At 47.4% G+C, this 15516-nt stretch overlaps 1 protein-coding gene across 4 annotated transcripts in view; it reads right to left on the reverse strand.

Annotated features, from left to right (window-relative positions):
* The window catches only part of NBEA (neurobeachin), a 514531-nt gene extending 499508 nt beyond the window's left edge, over positions 1-15023 (reverse strand). For 2 of the 4 annotated variants that reach the window (XM_075562753.1, XM_075562752.1), the window contains exon 1: positions 14728-15023. In XM_075562753.1, coding sequence (XP_075418868.1) covers positions 14728-14937 — 210 coding nt within the window. In that variant the 5' untranslated portion in view covers positions 14938-15023. The remainder of the gene's footprint in view (positions 1-14727) is intronic. The other 2 variants (XM_075562751.1, XM_075562750.1) reach the window with 1 other exon arrangement.
* Positions 15024-15516: the final 493 nt, after the last annotated feature.

Raw genomic sequence — 15516 nt, forward strand, 5'->3', positions numbered from 1 at the left:
ATGCTTTCTTCCAGACAAAGCTGTGGCTCTGCAGGAGTTTGGCAGGCAGGGGCTCTCTGTGCAGGGGCGTGGGGGGGGGGGGGGAAGGGGAAGGGAGAGGATGGGGCGGAGGCCTGTGAAAGAGGCGGCACACTGTGGATGAGTGAGTGTCCCTGCCCTTGCGTCCCTGGCTCACCCCAGAAGATCCTGGCTTGGCCACTGAGTCGCCTCACCTCCAACATTTGAGGTTATTTTGCTAATCAAATTAGTTTGAACTTGGAAAGGAGAGGGGATACTGACAATATAGAGAGTGAATACATGAAGGGGTACCCCCGCAAAAAAACAGAATTGAGTTGGTCAGTGTAGAGCTTTCGTAGTACGCATCCCCACCTCACCCCAGGCGAGCATCTAGCAACTGGCTCTGAGTTAGTGCATCCAGTGATGTCACCCAGGAAGGTTCTCTCTGGTCACAGTGAATTTTTTCATAAGAGCAGTTTTATTTGAACCTCATTTAGTGTGATGGCTGATTTAAGAGAACAGCATATGGCTGTGAAATTGTGTTTCCTGCTTGGGAAAAATGCTGCAGAAACTATTGTGTTTCCGGATAAGGTGTTTTACTTATAAGGACAATGCTATGGGAAAAACCTCAAGTGTTGGAAAACCAACGGGAGTGATTTTCCCGTTTCAAAAAAGGTGAAAGGTCCATTGATGACAAACCTCATTCTGAACATCCTCAACTTCCCAAACGGATGAAAATGTAGTGCATTGGAGCTCGTTTTACCAGGTCAGACTGTTAACTGGGCTTTCTATTTGGAGGGAGGTTCTGACAAGATTGTGTAACAGTGTGTGACAAAAGAGGCCAGATTTGTGACAGATGGGGACTGGTTTTGGCACGTTGACAATGCACCCATCTCAGTGCATCCGTTTTTTGACAAAAAAAAACTGCCTCATGCACCTTAATTGCCCCATGCACCTTACTCACCTGACCTCGCTATGGGTTACTTCTTTTTGTTTCTGTGAATGCAGAGGGACATGAAAGGACAGTGCCTTGACAACACAGAAGAGGTGTTGGAAGAAACAAGGGAGGCACTGTCAGCCATTAGAATGAGTTTGAGAATGGAATCACAGATTTGACAAATGTACTAAGTGTAATGGAGAGTACTTTGAAGGTGACAAGGTTGTTTTGTAAAAATATTTAAATACAAAATATATATATATATATTTAAATACAAAGCTTTGAAAAAATTGGGGGGGGGGAGCTTTTCAGAAAAGGTCTAAGAACAAAACCAATGGAGGGGCAAAAAGATATATGACTGGGACAGACTTCCTAATTAAAGAAATACAAGTGCAAAACCTGTGTCACACAAAAACTGCATTAGCTTACTGGGCTGTAAGGAGGCTTGGAAGTACAGTGCGTTAGCATTGACTGTGCTGTGAACTCTAAGGGGCCTTTTAAGGAAGTAAAGGGTGCTGGTTGTACAACAGAATTTGAAACAATCCACAAAGCAAAGTAGCAGCCAAGTCAATAAGGCATATTAAAAATCAGCTTCAAAAGTCAGTAATCATAGAATTCATTTGGAGGTATTCACTGCCCCATGAAAACATTTAGATGCACTGTTTTATGATGCACAGCCCTCAAGTGGATTCCAACTCACGTGACCCTTTAAAGCAGCAGTTCCCAACCTGGGGTTCAAATGACCCTTTCACAGGGGCCACCCAATTCATAACAGTAGCAACATTACAGTTATTTTGCTACAAAATAAGTAACATCAAAAATAATTTTATGGTTGTGGGTCACCACAACCTGAGGAACTGTATTAAAGGATCGTAGCATTAGGAAGGTTGAGAACCACTACTTTAAGGGTTTCCAAGGCTGTAAATCTGTACAATTATAGACTGCCTCATCTTTCTCCCTTGGAGTGACTAGTAGATTTGAACCACTGACCTTGCAGTTAGCAGTCTAACATGAAACAGTGCCACCAGGGCTTACTTACTATTGATTAGAATTAATAAATAATAATACTGAAAATCGTGCCAGCTCTCGTTAGTGAAGTAACAGATTGGTACACCACGATTCAGGTGTGCCATTACAAAACCACCTACATAAGACCAAAAGGTCAGCAATGAGGATAAAGAGAGAGGATGAAGGGTAGGGAAACTAGAAAAGAGGGAAGGGAACGTCTGGGGTGCAGGCGAAGGGAATGCTGACTCATTGGGAGAAACACTGTCTGTGTTCCAGAATATTGGTTGAAAACTGGTAAATGGGGCTCTTGTGTGCTGTGCAAACCTTCACAAGAAGCACAATAAACTATTTTAAAAAGAGAAGTGTTAAAGCTTGTGGTACAGCTGATTTACATGATGTGACTTTTCTAGCCAATATCTTTGATCCACCTGATTGATCTGGGTAAGAGGAGGTGGGAAAGATGCTGATAGGATAATCTGATTCAGTTGTATGTGATTGTTACCAGGGCAACTGTGATTGTAAAGTCTTGGAACCTAAAGAGCACATTGGTGAGTTTTGCCAACCTGCTAAGAATAAAAGGAAGCACTCAGCAGCAGCAAGGAGGCAGCTCACTTCTGTCAAGAAAGATGTGTCCTTTGCCCCCCTCCCCAAGCTCCCTGTGCATGGGGCATCCTTGTGCCGAAGGAAGCACAGAGCACAGCACCGGCAACACCACCACCAAGAACCTGAAGCAGAGCCCGAGCAGCTGGTGTCCCAGACCACAGAGGGTAAGGCTGGGCACCTTCAGGCAGGAGTTTTGCTTGAAGAGTGCGATGCCTCTCCACACAACAGAGGAGGGTGGTTTTCAGACCCTGGGACTAGAGTGGAGCATCTTCGGTCTGAGGCTTATGGTTGGATGGCATGCCTGTTGGGCATTTATCAGCAGCCACAAAATCCTTGCAACATTGCCTAAGCAGGGCTGAGGCCAATGGTCAGAGAGAGAGAGAGAAGCTGGCCTGCCTGCAGGCACAGCTGAGTGGAGGCTGCCCTGCCTAGAGCAACAGTGTCCAGGGCATCTCTATACTGCATACATTTCTGGACCTTCCCCCACCAACCCCATAATCATGAGTATGGTCTGTGAGTTGTGTGTGGCCTTTGTAATGGGTTACCAACCCCAGGTGAGAGTGCCTTGAGGAAGTTTAGAGAGAGGGGCCTGGCTGAGCTCTACCTCGCAGGACCAGGCCTTGGGCAGCTGGTGTTGAGAGTAAGATTTCCTCCCCACCTGGGAAGTCAGAGGGGTTGGACACCATCCCAAGTCCACTTGGAGCACAGCACGAACCCAGATGGTTTTGTTTGGTTATTTCAGACCATATAAGACTAGAGCAGTTCCAGAAGACTAGGAAGAACTGGTTTTAGGAAGTACCTGGTGACTGCCAGCCCTTTTGCTGCCTCTACAATCATAGTCCCATGTAATTCCTAATACCTGTCTCCAGAAACATGTGACTATGGAATTTTGCAAGTACATTTCTTCTAGCAAGGGCTCAAATTATGAAACCTCAAAAAAAGATGGTGGAAACCTCTTTGGGATTGTAACTCTCCTGAACTGCCCACAAGCCCAAGTTATCTTACCACTCATGGAAACACCTGACAAAGTAGGGAGTAAGAAAAGGAACCGGTATTCAAATGCACATAATATACATGACATTCATGTACCAAGAATCAATCTTAATAAAAGAACATTGCTACCTTTTTTAAAATCACTTATTTCAGAGTGCTACTAGAAATAAAATTAATTGCCACCAGTTAATTTTTATCTATTCATCTCAATTTTCTCATAAGCTATGTATGGCACAGTCAAATTAAGTCATTTTAATCCCTTGCCAGTTTGAAACACTCCTTCTCCTTCGGTCATTCATCCAATCTTTAGCAAACTCCTATGTGTACAAGTATACAATTTCTCTGCAAGGGCTTAACAAATATATCTCAGCAATCACAACTAGGAGTTGATGGGGGGGAAATGTACTCCCCTTGTATCAAAGAGCCAAGACTGTCCGAAGTCTGAGTAGAAAAGCAATTCCAATGCAAATGGGATGCTCGGAAAGCATCCAGGGAACAGGATCCCTAGAAGAGAGTTGATGGACACCAACAGAACAATGAGAATTCTGCAAGAATAAATACAGATCCAATTTACAAATGTTTTTCAAATAGCAGAGGAATCGGGGAGGCATTTAAGCGCTTGGCTGCTAACCAAAAGGTAGGCAGTTGGTCCACCAGCCCCTGCAGAAGAGGTCAACCTGTTCCCATACAGATTTACAGCCTGGGAAACCCTAAGGAGCAGTTCTAGTCTGTCCCACAGGGCCAGTGAGTAGGAATTGACAGCACAGCAATGAGTTTTAGGAGCTTCGTAAGGGTCTCTTGTGGTGCAGTGGATACATGCTTGGTGGGATGGAAAGTTGGTGGCTGGGCTCCACCAGAGTTGCTGAGGGAGGTTTGCTTCCATACAGGTGACCAGTGTGGCAATGCTAGGAGGCAGTTCTACTCTGTCCTACATGGTTGCTGAGTCAATGGCAATGATGTTTTCACTCAAGAGTTCAGTACTTGAAGAATCAGAAATCTCATTTGTATTCCTCTTTGACTTAAAAAACAGAAAATTCTCATTATATGGTCAATGAATAGTCTCAAAGCAGCCCTCGAGTCGGAATGCACCCTTTGGGCTGGGCAGGCAGAGTCACTGGGAGCATCATGAAAAGAGCCGTGACTGGAGGCTGCAAGCGGCTATGCCCTCCAGGTGGAGAGCTGCTCCACTCCTTGTCCTCCTCATCCTAGGCGACAGTTACCTGACCTTCCAAAGACATCTACCCAGGTGGCCATCCCAGACCACTCCAGGCCGAGCTGGGCCACTCATTCCCGTCTCCTCAGCAGGCCATCACCAGCTGCTCCGTTTCTACCACTGAAATTGAGCATTTGTTCTGCAAGGCCTTGTGAGGGACTCTGAGTTACACCCAGTAACTATCATGACTGAGCGCGGGGATAAGATTATGCAGCAAACTATGTAATCAAACTATGTAAATAGTCTAAGCCTGATAAAAAATAAAAATGTCTGGGGTGCAAAAACTTCAAGGGAAAAATGCAGCACTCCATGGGGGAAGGGGCAAGTGGAGGAGGCGTATGTGTTGTGTGCGTGCACACAGAGAGATCCATCCATCATGGTTTAACAAGCTCTCCCATGAACCATGTGTCCCATGTGTCTGGATGTTTGCTTCCCTCTCTGGGATGAAAAGGTGATTCTTCAGACCTCGCACTCTATTTCCCGTGTCCAGACGAGAGGGCAAACATCACACACCCACCACAGACGTGCCCCCTAAGGGCAGGGTAAACCAATCAGTGGTGTCAGCAGCATTACCAAAGAAAGTGGGAGGTTTTCACTAGCAACCAGCTTGGAAACAGAAGCAGCAGCTTTGAGTCTATTTTCTGCCACCAAGCAACTCTGCAATGCTGGTTAGCCCTTCACCTCAGCCACACTTTTGTGTACTAGAGGCCATGGGCCTCCACTTTCTGCCAGAGGGCTGCAAGAGGGCAATGACGGCGCAAACAAAACAAAACACTGTGGATGTCGACTCTCTCCTCAAATGTGAAAATATACACATGACTAGAAATATTTATACAACAAATATTTAAAACCAACTACAGGTTACTTTTCTCAGAAAATGGGGGGGGGGGAGGAGTATTTGCTGACTAGAAAAATGAATACTGACCCTTGGGTTAGATTCACTGTGGCTATGCCTGAAGGGCTGGCAGTGATTGGAAGTTGGATTAACTGGACTGTGGTAGGTAGGGGGTGCTGCCTTCTGAAGTCCCTATGGCTTGCTTATGCAGACAGACAAGGCCTACAGAGCAGTTCATGTAACTCAACAAACAAAAGCCAAATCTGTTTTCTATGCAGGTGAATGACCAACAACTGACTTATGGACAACAACTCGTACTTGGCCATTTCTGGCACATAAATCTGCCCTTGCTTTGAAGTGACTGAGCCAGCCCCTAGAGGCAGCAAATTCTTCATCACAATCATCTTCTCTTGCTGCACATGAGGCTCTGAATTCACTGAAAAGGTTTCCAGCCTCTCCTTGTACCAAAAATCAAATTCGCTGTGGAGTTGATACCAACTCACAGTGACCCTATAGGACAGGGTAGCACTGCCCTGGGAGTTTCTGAGACTGTAACTCTCTACAAGAATAAAAAGCCCCATCTTTCTCCCTAGTAACAGCTGGTAGTTTCAAACTGCTGACCTTGCGGTTAGTAGCCCCAAGTGTAACCAAGAGGCCACCAGGGCCAAAGAGAAGCTAAGTAAGAACCTTATGACCCCATTTTGAGTGACCTAAATGAAGTGTACATCATGGATCTCATTTGTAACCTGGGGACTGCCTGTATAAGTAAAGCTCTGTTGGTGTAGCGGATTACAAATTTGGCTGCCAGGTACCAAGTCAATAGTTCAAAACCACCAGTCATTCATGAAAAAAGTCATTCATGGGAAAAAGATAGGCTTGCTGCTTTTGTAAAGACTAGCAGCTTTGGAAACCCATAGGGCAGGCCTCTGAGATCACGAGGAGTCGGAATCAACTAGATGGTGAGTTTTGGAGTCTATTATCTTAAGGACCCCTGGAGCTGCTGTACATGAGGCATTGTTTTGATAACTGCAAGGTTAACTATTCAAACCTATTAGCTGTTCTGAGGGAGAATGATGAGGCTATCTTTCCCTAAAGATCTGCACTCTTAGAAATCCCCTATAGTCACCATTAAGTTGGAATGGAATTGACAGCAGTGGGTTTGGTTTGGGTTTATTAGTGATAATAAAATATGAAAAGAACATTTTGCCTACTGAAAAAGCAAGAAATCAATCCCAGTGTTGCTGAGTGCACTTTAAGTCCTAGTGACCCTACATGGCAGTATAGCGCTCCTCCAGGGTTTCCAAGACTACAAATCCTGATGGAAGCAGACTGCCCCCCCTTTCTCTCAAGGAGTGGTGGGAGACTTCCAACAGCTGACCTTTCCATTCGTATCCATGAGCTCAATCACTTGTGCCACCAGGGCTCCTCTGGCCTTCAAAGTAGTACAAAGCCAGTTACCATTTATAATACTGTATAACCAGTTATTAACCCCAAACGCAGAAATAGCTCCTGCTATTCACTGCTGTGCACAAGTCCACAGCTTTCACATTCACTCTTGTCTCCTGGGAACAGTGGGTCTCAGTCCTCCGTGGGAAGCAGCCCTAGTAGAGCCTGCTCCCTGAGGCTACCTGGACTCTTCCAAAGGCTCCCAACATCATCTTTTCTCAGGATGCCTATCTTAGGGGTGTTCTCTGGAGTAGTAAGTGACCAGAACTCTAGTTTTAAGATCTGAAAAGCTAGCTTTTAAGTCTCAGGCTCCTAGCAATAGCCTCCACTTGAGTGAGGTTTTGGTGAGAATCTGGAAAACAGAACCTCACTCCAGTGTCAACCCCTGCCTGGCCTCTTGCCAACTTTGTTGTGGCTACGTGTTGTTGACTCGGTTCTGATTCAAAGCAACCCTGTGTACAACACAGCAAAATACTGCCCAGTCCTGGGCCATCCTTACCATTACATTTTAGTCCATTGTTGCAGCTACTATGTCAATCCATCTCCTTAAGGCAGCACCCTTCTCAACCTGTGGGGGAGTCGAATGATCCTTCCACAGGGTCGCCAGATTCATAACAGTAGCAAAAATGACAATTATGAAGTAGCAAAGAAAATAATTTTATGTTTGGGGGGGGAGGGTCACCACAACATGACAAACTGTATTAAAGGGTTGCGGCATGAGGAAGGTGGAGAACCAGTGCCTTAAGGGTTTTCATTTTTTCATCTGACCTCCTTCATTACTAAGCATGGTGTCCTTTCCCAGGGACTGGTCTCTCCGGAAAACACGTCCAAAGTCTGTAAGATGAAGTCTCACCATCCTCACTTCCAAGGAGATTTCTGGCTGAGCTTCTTCCAGACAGATCTGTCTGTTCTTTCAATATTCTTCCCCAGCACCTTAATTCACATATGGGGAGTCTTCTTTCCTATTACTCAATGTCAAGCCTTCACATACATGCATGAGGCCATTGACTATAACACAGCATGGGTCAGGCACACCTGAGTTCTCAAAGTGACATCTTCCCTAGTACAGAAGACTTGTGAAGCAGATTTATATAGTGCAATGCATCATTTGACTTCTTGACTTTTCTCTATTTATCATGATGTTCCCTGTTCGTTCCATTGTGAGGATGTTCATTACACTGAGCTGTAATCCATACTAAAAACTAATCCTTGATCTTTCAAGTTCTCCTTCCTCTCCATAAGCAAGGTCGGGTTATCTGCATGATGCACATGAACAAGTGTTTCTCCAATCCTGTTGCCCCTCTATGTGAAGAATGAGTGCCCTGCCTCAGCCCAGGTCCTGCAACCCGTGCCTCAACAGAGTGAGCAAGTATGGTGAGAGGAGTCAGCCCTGACTCACACCGTTCCTGGTTTTAAACCATGCAGTATACTCTTGTTCTGTTGACACACTGCCTCTCGATCCTGACCAAGTTCCTTATGAGCACAGTGAAATGTTCGGGCATTCCTGTCCTAAAGGCTACCCACAGTTTGGTATGCTCTCTTACATAGAAAGAGTCCCTCTACTTACACGTGTGGGCACGTAAGGTGAGGCAGCCGGTTTCTACTAAGATACATTCTCAGACCCTATGAGGCAGTTCAACTCTGTCCTGCCGGCCACTGAGGTAAAACACGGGGCAGCAGTGGGTTTAGTTGGTTTCTACTTTTATGCAGCAACCTTGGACCAAAGCCAATCACTCATAAGACATTATCAAGGACCCAAGAAGTGGCCAAAATATCCCTCCATACAAAAGTGCCAGCCTCATTAGTCCTATGAACAGAAACAATCCTTAACAGCTCTAGTTCCTTCAAAAATCCTCCCCACTAGGAACAGTGGTGAGAGTGGGGATACTAGGAGGGTGGAGGGGAGGTGGGGTGGAAAGGGGGAACCGGTTACAAGGATCTACATATAACCTCCTGCCTGGGGGACGGACAACAGAAAAGTAGGTGAAGGGAGACATCAGACAGTGTAAGATATGACAAAATAATTTATAAATTATCAAGGGTACATGAGGGAGAGGGGAGCTGGGAGGGAGGGGAAAAATGAGGAGCTGATACCAAGGGATCAAGTAGAAAGCAAATGTTTTGAGAATGATGAGGGCAACAAATGTACAAATGTGCTTGACATACAATGGATGGATGTATGGATTGTGATAAGAGTTGTAGGAGCCCCCAATAAAATGATTTAAAAAAATCCTTCACACTCCATGTCAACATGTGATGTCTGCCCCCTATAATGTTCCGCTGCCACTCACTGAAGTATCTGCTGGTGAGGATTCTCTGTTAACCAGTCAAAAATCTAACTTGCACCAACTGGGTACTAATCACAAACCTTTGAAAGAAAACTTCAGGGTTAGAAGATAACCATCACCACAGTCAGAGAGAACACCAGGTGCTCACACAGCAAGCTCTCAGGGCTGCATGCCAGTTGAATAGGGAGATGAGCACCACAGGTAGAGGCCCCATCCACAGGTACCAGGAAGAGTCCTGGAGACTCAGGACCCCTGGAGTTTAATAAATATGTGCCTTCTATAAGGCACACATTGGGGGAGGTGAGCTCAGCCCTATCTAAACCAGCTGAATGAGGTAGAAGGATGGCTGGTTTATCCTGGGAAAATGGAGGTAGTATAGTGTTGTGCCTTGGGCTAAATTAAAAGTCATCAGTTCAACTCCACCAGATGCTCTGCAGGAGAAAGAAGAGGCTGTCTGATCCTATGAAAGTTTGTCTTGGAAACCCAAAGAGGTAGTCCTATGCTGTTCTACAAGGTCACTATGAGTTGGATTGACTAGATGGCAGTGGGCTTTGGGGGTTTGAGTTGTTAACCTCACAGTCACCAGTTCAAACACACAGGAGGTTCTTTGGGATTAAGATGAGGCTGTCTGCTACTGTAGATTTACAGCCTTGGAAATCCTAGAAGTAGTTCTACTCTGCCCTACAAGATCGCTGAGTCAGAATCCAATTGATGGCAGTAAGTCTAGTGGGTTTAGTTTGGTTTATTACCAGAAGGGGGAATGTATGTTGTGGGCAAAACAAGTTGCCCACTATTGATAACACGACCACTGCTACAGTGCTTTTTAATGTTTTCTCTGTCAGTAATACCACCATCTTTTATCATAACCAGAAGTTTACTGAAGAGAAAAAGGTTTTTGCCAGGGTAAAACTTATTCCTAGAACCTAGTTCAAAATACATGAGAACTTGGAAAAGTTTGTGAAAAAATTCCACTATCTTTTCGTTCCATTTTCCCATAAACTGAACTTTTGGAAGACCTGTTGAATGTGGCAATGCACAAGGGAGCTTCCAAGGGACCATAACGTTTCATTGTCTTCCAATTTCTCATGAACGTCTTAAAATCCCTCAGAGATGTTCCTGCGTGGTGATGTCTACACACACCGAAAGCACCACAAATGGATACAAACAAAACACAGTTCTGGTTTCAGTTAGAAAACTCCTGAGAGTGGCATGAGTCAGTGAAAAATGAGGAAGCCCCTCAGGAGCGTGAGGATGGTGCAGGCCCTGGACTGGCTTCCTTCTGATGTACATGTGTTGAGCCAACTCAATGACACCTAAAGCAAATCTACTTCCAGTTTAATTTTTCACTCATGAATAAATGAGCATGAGGCTAATTATATGCTGTGTCCTAGACCCCACTCTTGAACAGGAACACAATTTCATAAGTCTGTACTCTACTACCTACTAAGGGTGCCCCACACACTCAAAAACACACTGAACTTACTCAGGAGCCAGAAACCCACAAAAGAGGCCCCTGCCCTTCTGGTACTAACAGCATGGGCGACCTGAGAGACTGGCCAGGAAACTGCCATTAATATAATAGGGAGATGCTGAGAGTGCGTGAAACACAGTGTGTGTAGGGGGGGGGGGCGAAGCGAACCCCCTGAAACCCTGCTGTAGAACAGTATTTAAAGTATTGCACTTTAAAGTATTTAAAGTGCAAGATGTGGCACACTGAGTTGTATCTGTAGCAGGTGATCTTGAACCAGAGATCATCTGGCGAGGCCCCACTGGTTTTTGTAGATGTTTGGGGAAGTAGAGTAAAAGGGGGAGGGGGTATCTTGAAATCCTTTCACTAAAACAGCATAGCTGTGGCCAAAGCTGACTAAAATCAAAGTCAAACTCACTGCCATTGAATCAATTCTGACTCATAGCAACCCTACAGGACAGAGTGGGGTTTCAGAGACTATCAGTCTTTACAGGAGCAGACAGCCTCATCTTTCTGCCTCAGGAAGGCTGGTGGGAGGTTAGCAGTCCAGTGCTCATTCCACCATACCACCAGGGCTCTTAAAAACTAGCTAGTAGCACATCAATGCTTATTAAAAAAAAAAAACTTGATCACAGTCTGGGTATAGAGTACTTACTGCTTTAGTGTCCTTATGACTATGTTAATATTTCTATGGAAGACGTCAGAATTACTGAAAATTCGGAACCTGCCAGTATTTACATATATATCCTTAAGTTTCCAGACCCAGTGGCAAATATATATATATAATTCATGTGAAGAATAAAAGACATACAAATCAACATCATTAAAATATAGTCTCTTTTAATAAAAATAAGTGTGGTTTTATTAGGACTTAAGGATCTCCATGGTTTCAAATAACAACCACTCATTTTTAAATGAATTTTATTCAAAAGCAGACTAGACCTTTTCTTTGTGGAATCTAAAAATCTTTCATATAAAAGCTATTTTGAAGATCAAGCTGCAAAAGAAAAATCTCTAGGTAAAAAAATGATACATTCAAGTACAGAAAAATAACCTAAAATGTTCTTATAACAAAACCACCATGATCCATATGCTTAATGTGCCACAAAATCCACTCAGAGTATCTTGTGCTTTTTAGACAGTAAATAGCATGACGCTAGGAGTATGAGAAATAACATGAAATAACCCAAGAAAATGTCATTTTCCATAACTAAAGATGAACTGACATACCTCACAGTAAATCCTGAAAATTATTCTTCAAATCATACCTTGTCAAATTATACTAGACAGCTATTCAAAAAAGCTCTCCTGTGAATTCACTCATTAAGTAAATGCCAATCCTTTATCTTTACTAAAGATTTATTGTTCTAGAAAATATCAACATAAAAGAAATAGTCATGTTATAAACAAAGGTAGCACATGACATTTGCATAGCATATACCTTGAAGGAAAGATCCTACATAAATACATATAAACTATGTTTACAGAGGAAACAATAAATGAAATGTACTCCTGGCTTTGGCTGAAACAACCAACAAAATCCCTGTTCTATAATTAAACTCATTAAATAATCCCTCTCAAACCACAGTCTGTGGATCAGTTACTTGCTCTGAATAAAGTTTGATGCAAAAATCTTGATAACACTTCACTGCAACCTAATTTACAAACTTCTAAATACCCCACACTTGAATGTTTAAGGCCAACTACAATAGTCCTTTTACAAAAATGCATTGCATCTCCAATTAACAGCATTCATTTTATTTTCTTGTGATTTGGGCAAACTCTCTCTCAGCCTACGTGAGCAGAAATGGCTCTCACAAGTCATCTTTTTTACCACATGCTTAAACTTTTATTCAGCAAAACTTCTAATTCTTTGGGTAAGGCACCTGAAAAATGACACCTAAATGTCAAATTGTTACTATCCTCATGGGGGGTGGGTGGATGGGTGGGTGTGTGGAGAACATATAGGTGGGAAAACAGTATTTTGACAAAGGTGACTGAGCCAAGCATGTTGTTTAAGGAGGAGATTCTGATTTTTGAAATGTCATTAGCTCCTTTCCTTTCTGTTCTGGTTTTTTGTTTTGTTTGGTTTTTGGTTTTTTACTTAATGTTTTAAATTAGGACTGAAAATTGAAAAACTCATTTTGAAGGAATATTAGAAGTCTGTAATCTCTAGTAAATCAGTGGGTGCCATAAATGGAATCTACTGATTAACAGGTGAATAGAATTACATGTTGTTCATTGATTTTTAAAATGTCATTGATTTCTGAGTATTTTCCGGATCTGTTTGTGTGCTCATGTGACACCGTGACACTTTCCTTACAAGGAAGGACCTGGCAAAGAACAACACCCAGACCTACAATGCAAGCGTTAGATCCCTTAGAAGGACCAATTCCTATTTTCCACAGTCATGAGGATTAATAACGGAGTCACAAGCAGCTCTGGTTGTCACCGATGCCCTCCCCCAGCCTGCCCAGTTCCAAATCCACTGCATCCTCCAACCGTGCCCAAAGACATGGAAACGGCACTGTTTCATTCCAGAGATCAGCGCGGGGACAAAGCCTTGGGGTCTGTGTGGGGACAGGCAGTACGGCTTGATTTGGGATTCTTCAAATTATGCTTCCAGGTAACACCTCTACAGTCCCATTTGTGGACCTGAGACTTCCCACCTGAGGGTTAATTGTGTACTTCGAAAGAAACCCTTCCTTTCTGAATCTCCTTTGACAATAGAAAAAGGTAAGCAGCCCACAGGGACCAAGAAGACTTCTGGCCGTCCCCCCCCCACCCCCCACCAACCTTGGCACAGCAGGTGAAACTGGTTCTGGCCAGTTGAAAAGTGGCAGGGACTTGCGATGTGTTCCTTTAAATGTGAACTGACAAAATCCTCCGGTACCTGCTAACAAACTACCATCCTTTGAGTCTTAATCTCTTTCCTTCTAACATAAAAATCAAATAAATGCTTCCACTTTCTAGCTGGTTAAAATCACGCCCCGAAGACAACATTCATTCTCTTGGTGTTTGGCTAAGAAATCGGTTCGGTCTGCCTGGTGACGCGACATTCCCCCAATTGGACAATGTCATTGGGTGGTGACTTATTTGAAGGGTCCCCCGAAGTAACGAGAGGCGGTGGCGTATTTCCACAGCAATGGAACCCTCGTCTACTGTGCCCTTCGCTTGGGCTTGCAGGGAGCCTCGGCTTTGCCTTTCCCAGCAAAGTCCCCAGAGCTAACGCAGTCATCCCTGTCCGCAGGCCCCAGGCTGCGGCTGCAGCATCGCCCGCTCTGCACTAGCTCCGGAAGAGCCGGGCTCCGCCGACAACTCCCACTGGCCGCGGTCCTCAAATCGCCCCCGTCCGGAGGGGGCTCCGCCGCCACGGACAGCGTGGGGCACCGGAATCGGGCGGCTCCTGGGCGCCCCTCTGGCTCCCCTGTCCCCGCGGCCACCGGGGACGCCAACCTGTGGGATTCCTGGCCCCGGCGGTGGGGCGCCTTGCGCGCGCACGCTCGTACCCGGGGACACGCGCACACGGGGACACACGGACACACGCGGGCCCGCGCGCCCGCCGCGCCGGCCTCCGCGGGGTCAGGGCGGGTCACAGCAGAGTCGCCGCGACAGGGGGCCATCAGTGGGGACCCGGGCCCGGCGACCCGGGCGGCCCTGGCGGAGGACGCAGCCGCTGGCCGCCGCGCCCGCTTCTCCCCGCGCACCGGGCCGCCGCCCGGGACCGGGCTCCGGGGACAGGTGTTCGCCCTGGGGACGCAGCGGGGACAATGACAGCAGGGAGCGGGCCTGCGCGGGCCCAGCGGAGCTCCAGGGTGCCCCGCGCCGGCGCCGCTCCGGGGAGAGGGGGCGGCGGCGCGGCGACAAGTTAGGCACGGGGCACGGGGACAGGACGCGGGGCCCGGTGGGCGCGCGGGGGGCGGGGCGGCCGGTCCTTACCAGGTTGAGCACGGTCTCCACGATGTCCCTGTTGCTGACCTCGCCGACCTGTATGAGCCCGATGAGCACGGCGAATTTCATGCGGATGTTGCGGATCGGCACGGACGGGTTGATCATGCCCGCGGGCAGCACCACCGGCCCGGGCCCCGCCGCGCCCCCCGGCCCCGCCGCCTGCGGCTCCGGGCCCGGGCCCGGCTTCTCGCTCGCCATGGGCCTCCCGAGCGGCGCGGGCGCGGACGCCGTCCCGGCCGCGCGACCCCCGCGCTCCGCCGCGGCCCCGACCGCGGTCCCGCGACCCCCGCCGCAGCCCGCCGGCCGATCCCGAGCGCGCGACACCGCCTCCGCCTCCGCCTCGGCCCCGGCCCCGGCTCCGAGCGCCGCGGGCGCCTCAGCCCCCGCTCAGCCTCGGTCCCCGAGCCGCGGTCGCCGCCTCAGCCCGCCTGGAGCAGCCGCCCCGGCACCGGCCGCCGCTCGCAGCCGCGCAGCCACCGGCCCCCGCGGCGTCCGGCCCCGCCGGCTGAGGCGGCCCGACAGCGGCCCCCGCCCGGCGAGGCGCGGTTCTCCTCAGGGCTCTGCTCAGCTTCTCCTCAGGACCACACCGCTCGCGACCCGCGACCCCGCAACCGCGCGCGCGCCCGCCCGCCCGCGCGCAGGTGCGGCCGCGGCCCCAGGCGCCCGCGGCGGAGCAGTGGGCCGCGGCGCTGGCCGGTGCTGAAGGCGGACAGTGGCCGACGCTGCCGCGGCCGCTGCTGTTGTGATGAAGCCGGCGCCGCCGCTCAGGCCGCCATG

The sequence above is a fragment of the Tenrec ecaudatus genome, chromosome 11, assembly GCF_050624435.1.
Source record: "Tenrec ecaudatus isolate mTenEca1 chromosome 11, mTenEca1.hap1, whole genome shotgun sequence".
Taxonomy (NCBI): domain Eukaryota; kingdom Metazoa; phylum Chordata; class Mammalia; order Afrosoricida; family Tenrecidae; genus Tenrec; species Tenrec ecaudatus.